This window comes from Lolium perenne, chromosome 3 (assembly GCF_019359855.2).
Source record: "Lolium perenne isolate Kyuss_39 chromosome 3, Kyuss_2.0, whole genome shotgun sequence".
Taxonomy (NCBI): domain Eukaryota; kingdom Viridiplantae; phylum Streptophyta; class Magnoliopsida; order Poales; family Poaceae; genus Lolium; species Lolium perenne.
The window spans coordinates 62,070,248-62,076,659 of record NC_067246.2 but is presented as its reverse complement, the minus strand read 5'-3'; the positions used below and the strand labels follow the sequence as shown (position 1 = coordinate 62,076,659).

At 42.4% G+C, this 6,412-nt stretch overlaps 1 protein-coding gene across 1 annotated transcript; it reads right to left on the bottom strand.

Moving 5' to 3' along the window:
- Window positions 1-44: 44 nt before the first annotated feature.
- Window positions 45-749, bottom strand: LOC139837897 (uncharacterized). The gene has a single exon (XM_071827206.1). The coding sequence runs from the start codon at window positions 747-749 to the stop codon at window positions 45-47; it is 705 nt and encodes a 234-aa protein (XP_071683307.1).
- Between the last annotated feature and the right edge of the window lie 5,663 nt (window positions 750-6,412).

The window sequence follows — 6,412 nt, the reverse complement described above, 5'->3', positions numbered from 1 at the left end:
ATCTGCTCATGACAATTTCCCCCTTCTAAAAAACACACTTGTCCTCAAGGGTGGAATCGAGGAAAAATGTTACAGATGAAGTTTGCATCTTCCCATGTAGCTGCTCCTGGAGGCAGGTTAGTCCACTTAATCAACCACTGGACGGCAGGCTCGTTGTTTCCAGGGATTTGCCTTCTTTGAAGTATCGTTTCTGGATAAACTTTCACATTATCTGATGCATCAACCAACGGTAGCTCTGGGCTTGGTATTACTTTACTGCCAATGTGTTTCTTCAGTTGTCTAACATGAAATGTGAGATGTAGTTGGCAGCCTTCAGGGAGTAGAAGCTTGTATGCGACATCGCCTACCCTTGCAAGGATTCTGTATGGGCCATAAAATTTGGAATGCAGCTTGAGAGACCGGTGCAAACTCATGGAGGTGTGTCTGTAGGGCTGAATTTTTAGATAGACCATGTCGCCCACCTTGAATTCTCTCTCTTTTCTATTTTTGTCTGCATACTTATTTGTTCTATCCTGGGCCATCGTGAGGTTATCCTTTATGAGTTCATTTGCCAGTTGTCGCTTCTGTAGCATATCTACAGCCTCTTCATGTGGGTTATCAGGAAGGACAACTTCAGTAATTTGTGGAGGAGCAAATCCATAAAGGGCCTTGAAAGAAGTCATTTTCAGTGAGGTGTGATAGCTTGTGTTGTACCACCATTCAGCAGATGACAGCCAGGACATCCACTTCTTTGGATTATCAAAAGTCATGCATCTCAAGTATCTTCTAGGCATTGGTTAACTCACTCTGTTTGCCCATCCGTTTGTGGATGGTAGGCAGTGCTGAGGTGTAATTTGACACCTATGGCTTTGAAGAAATCTTGCCATAGCCCACTGGTGAAGATTCTATCTCTGTCAGACACAATGACTGCTGGGGGACCATGCAATTTGGAGACTTGATCTAGGTATAAGTCAGCTACTTGCTTCACTTTGAATGGATGACTGAGGGGAAGAAAGTGGGAATATTTTGTAAATCTGTCAACAACCACTAGAATCACATCTTTTCCTTCAGATTTTGGCAGTCCCTCAATGAAATCCATGGAAACATGAGTCCACGCTTTGTCAAGAACCCTAAGAGGTTTTAGTAGACCAGGGTAAGGAGTATGTTCAGCTTTGTTTTTCTGGCAAATTGCACATTCTTTGACATAACTGATGACATCTTTCTTGAGGCATGTCCAATGGAATACCAGTTTCACTCTATGGTAGGTAGCAGTTTCACCCGAGTGTGCTCCAAAAGTAGAGTCATGCAGTGATGTTATAATTTGAGTCCGGAGAGCCGTGTCAGACCCAACAACTAACTTCTGCTTATAGCAAAGTATACCATTCTTGAGAGTGTAATTTGGTGTTGCAGTACTGTCAACAGTTAGCTTAGCAATGAGTTCTTTGTAGTATGTGTCAGTAGCATAGCTGTTTGTAACATCAGTTATCCATTTTGGTAGAGCTGTTGTAATAGCCATTGTGGTATGCATGTCTAGTGCTCTTGACAGTGCGTCGGCTGCTTTATTTTCTCGGCCCTTTTTGTACTCAATTATGTAGTCATATCCCAGTAGTTTGACTAGCAACTTGTGTTGGATGCCCTCGGTGAGTTCTTGCTCATGGATGTATCGCAAACTCTGTTGATCAGTTCTTATCACTATGGAAGAACCAACAAAGTAATGTTTCCATTTCTTTAGGGCTTCTATAATTGCCAATGCCTCTTTGTCATAGGTTGACATGGTTGCGGCCTTTGGTCCACTGGCCATGCTCATGAATGCAATTGGTCTGTGATCTTGCATTAATACTGCACCCAGTCCATACCCACTGATGGGATTCATAGCATAGAAAACAAAAAATTTCCTACCGCAAGAACGAATAACAAGCCAAGATCCAATCTAGAAGATGGTAGCAACGAGAAGATCATGAGACTAAACCTCGAAGATTTCCAAATCCTACGAGATTAGATCTTGTTGTTGTTGTAGTCGATCACTTGCCGCTTTCGAAAGCGCGTAGAAGATCTTGACGGTGCCACAGTCGGGCAGCACCTCCGTACTCGATCACACGTACGGTGTTGATGACGACGTCCTTCTCCCCGTTCCAGCGGGCAGCGGATGTAGTAGATCCTCCTCAGAATCCCGCCAGCACGACAGCGTGGTGACGGTGATGGTGGAGATCTCCGGCAGGGTGATGGCGTGTATTTCACACGTTCGTTGGGCAACCCCAAGAGGAAGGTATGATGCGCACAGCAGCAAGTTTTCCCTCAGAAAGAAACCAAGGTTTATCGAACCAGGAGGAGCCAAGAAGCACGTTGAAGGTTGATGGCGGCGGGATGTAGTGCGGCGCAACACCAGGGATTCCGGCGCCAACGTGGAACCTGCACAACACAACCAAAGTACTTTGCCCCAACGAAACAGTGAGGTTGTCAATCTCACCGGCTTGCTGTAACAAAGGATTAACCGTATTGTGTGGAAGATGATTGTTTGCGAAAAACAAGAAACAGTATTGCAGTAGATTGTATTTCAGTAAAGAGAATTGGACCGGGGTCCACAGTTCACTAGAGGTGTCTCTCCCATAAGACGAACAGCATGTTGGGTGAACAAATTACAGTTGGGCAATTGACAAATAAAGAGAGCATGGCCATGCACATACATATCATGATGAGTATAGTGAGATTTAATTGGGCATTACGACAAAGTACATAGACCGTCATCCAACTGCATCTATGCCTAAAAAGTCCACCTTCAGGTTATCATCCGAACCCCCTCCAGTATTAAGTTGCAAACAACAGACAATTGCATTAAGTATGGTGCGTAATGTAACTAGTGACTACATCCTTGAACATAGCACTAATGTTTTATCCCTAGTGGCAACAGCACAACACAACCTTAGAACTTTCTGTCACATCGTCCCAGTGTCAATGCGAGGCATGAACCCACTATCGAGCATAAGTACTCCCTCTTGGAGTTACAAGCATCTACTTGGCCAGAGCATCTACTAGTAACGGAGAGCATGCAAGATCATAAACAACACATAGCATAACTTTGATAATCAACATAACAAGTATTCTCTATTCATCGGATCCCAACAAACGCAACATATAGAATTACAGATAGATGATCTTGATCATGTTAGGCAGCTCACAAGATCCGACAATGATAGCACAATGGGGAGAAGACAACCATCTAGCTACTGCTATGGACCCATAGTCCAGGGGTAGACTACTCACACATCACACCGGAGGCGACCATGGCGGCGTAGAGTCCTCCGGGAGATGATTCCCCTCTCCGGCAGGTGCCGGAGGCGATCTCTGGATCCCCGAGATGGGATCGGCGGCGGCGGCGTCTCTGGAAGGTTTTCCGTATCGTGGTTCTCGGTACTGGGGGTTTCGTCACGGAGACTTTTTATAGGCGGAAGGGCAGGTCAAGAGGCGGCACGGGGGCCCCACACTACAGGCCGGCGCGGCCAAGGGGGGGGCCGCGCCGCCCTATGGTGTGGCCCCTCCGTGGCCCCTCTTCGTCTCTCCTTCGGACTTCTGGAAGCTTCGTGAGAAAATAGGCCCCTGGGCTTTGATTTCGTCCAATTCCGAGAATATTTCCTTACTAGGATTTCTAAAACCAAAAACAGCAGAAAACAGCAACTGGCACTTCGGCATCTTGTTAATAGGTTAGTTCCAGAAAATGCACGAATATGACATAAAGTGTGCATAAAACATGTAGATAACATCAATAATGTGGCATGGAACATAAGAAATTATCGATACGTCGGAGGCGTATCAGCATCCCCAAGCTTAGTTCTGCTCGTCCCGAGCAGGTAAAACGATAACACAGATAATTTCTGGAGTGACATGCCATCATAATCTTGATCATACTATTTGTAAAGCATATGTAGTGAATGCAGCGATCAAAACAATGTATATGACATGAGTAAACAAGTGAATCATATAGCAAAGACTTTTCATGAATAGCACTTCAAGACAAGCATCAATAAGTCTTGCATAAGAGTTAACTCATAAAGCAATAATTCAAAGTAGAGATATTGAAGCAACACAAAAGAAGACTAAGTTTCAGCGGTTGCTTTCAACTTGTAACATGTATATCTCATGGATATTGTCAACATAGAGTAATATAATAAGTGCAATAAGCAAATATGTAGGAATCAATGCACAGTTCACACAAGTGTTTGCTTCTTGAGGTGGAGAGAGATAGGTGAACTGACTCAACATTGAAAGTAAAAGAATGGTCCTCCATAGAGGAAAAGCATCGATTGCTATATTTGTGCTAGAGCTTTGATTTTGAAAACATGAAACAATTTTGTCAACGGTAGTAATAAAGCATATGCATCATGTAAATTATATCTTATAAGTTGCAAGCCTCATGCATAGTGTACTAATAGTGCCCGCACCTTGTCCTAATTAGCTTGGACTACCGGGTCATCACAATGCATTGTTTTTACCAAGTGTCACAAAGGGGTACCTCTATGCCGCCTGTACAAAGGTCTAAGGAGAAAGCTCGCATTGGATTTCTCGCTATTGATTATTCTTCAACTTAGACATCCATACCGGGACAACATAGACAACAGATAATGGACTCCGCTTTTATGCATAAGCATATAACAACAATTAATAATTTTCTCATTTGAGATTTGAGGATTATTGTCCAAAACTGAAACTTCCACCATGGAGCATGGCTTTAGTTAGCGGCCCGATGTTCTTCTCTAACATATGCATGCTTAACCATATGGTGGTAGATCTCTCTTGCTTCAGACAAGACGAACATGCATAGCAACTCACATGAAATTCAACAATGAAAAGTTGATGGCGTCCCCAGTGAACATGGTTATCGCACAACAAGCAACTTAATAAGAGATAAAGTGCATAATTACATATTCAATACCACAATAGTTTTTAAGCTATTTGTCCCATGAGCTATATATTGCAAAGGTGAATGATGGAATTTTAAAGGTAGCACTCAAGCAATTTACTTTGGAATGGCGGAAAAATACCATGTAGTATAGGTAGGTATGGTGGACACAAATGGCATAGTGGTTGGCTCAAGTATTTTGGATGCATGAGAAGTATTCCCTCTCGATACAAGGTTTAGGCTAGCAAGGCTTATTTGAAACAAACACAAGGATGAACCGGTGCAGCAAAACTCACATAAAAGACATATTGAAAACATTATAAGACCCTACACCGTCTTCCTTGTTGTTCAAACTCAAAACTAGAAATTATCTAGACCTTAGAGAAACCAAATATGCAAACCAAATTTTAGCATGCTCTATGTATTTCTTCATTAATGGGTGCAAAGCATATGATGCAAGAGCTTAAACATGAGCACAACAATTGCCAAGTATCACATTACCCAAAACATTTATAGCAATTACTACATGTATCATTTTCCAATTCCAACCATATAACAATTTAACGAAGGAGAAACTTCGCCATGAATACTATGAGTAGAAACCAAGGACATACTTGTCCATATGCTACAGCGGAGCGTGTCTCTCTCCCATAAAGTGAATGCTAGGATCCATTTTATTCAAACAAAACAAAAACAAAAACAAACCGACGCTCCAAGAAAAAGCACATAAGATGTGATGGAATAAAAATATAGTTTCAGGGGAGGAACCTGATAATGTTGTCGATGAAGAAGGGGATGCCTTGGGCATCCCCAAGCTTAGACGCTTGAGTCTTCTTGATATATGCAGGGGTGAACCACCGGGTGCATCCCCAAGCTTAGAGCTTTCACTCTCCTTGATCATGTTGCATCATACTCCTCTCTTGATCCTTGAAAACTTCCTCCACACCAAACTCGAAACAACTCATTAGAGGGTTAGTGCACAATATAAATTGACATATTCAGAGGTGACACAATCATTCTTAACACTTCTGGACATTGCATAATGCTACTGGACATTAGTGGATCAAAGAAATTCATCCAACATAGCGAAAGAGGCAATGCGAAATAAAAGGCAGAATCTGTCAAAACAGAACAGTTCGTATTGACGAATTTTAAAATGGCACCAGACTTGCTCAAATGAAAATGCTCAAATTGAATTAAAGTTGCGTACATATCTGAGGATCATGCACGTAAATTGGCTTAATTTTCTGAGTTACCTACAGGGAGGTGGACCCAGATTCGTGACAGGAAAGAAATCTGGAACTGTGCAGTAATCCAAATCTAGTACTTACTTTTCTATCAACGGCTTAACTTGGCACAACAAAACACAAAACTAAGATAAGGAGAGGTTGCTACAGTAGTAAACAACTTCCAAGACACAAAATAAAAACAAAGTACTGTAGGTAAAAACATGGGTTGTCTCCCATAAGCGCTTTTCTTTAACGCCTTTCAGCTAGGCGCAGAAAGTGTGTATCAAGTATTATCAAGAGACGAAGTGTC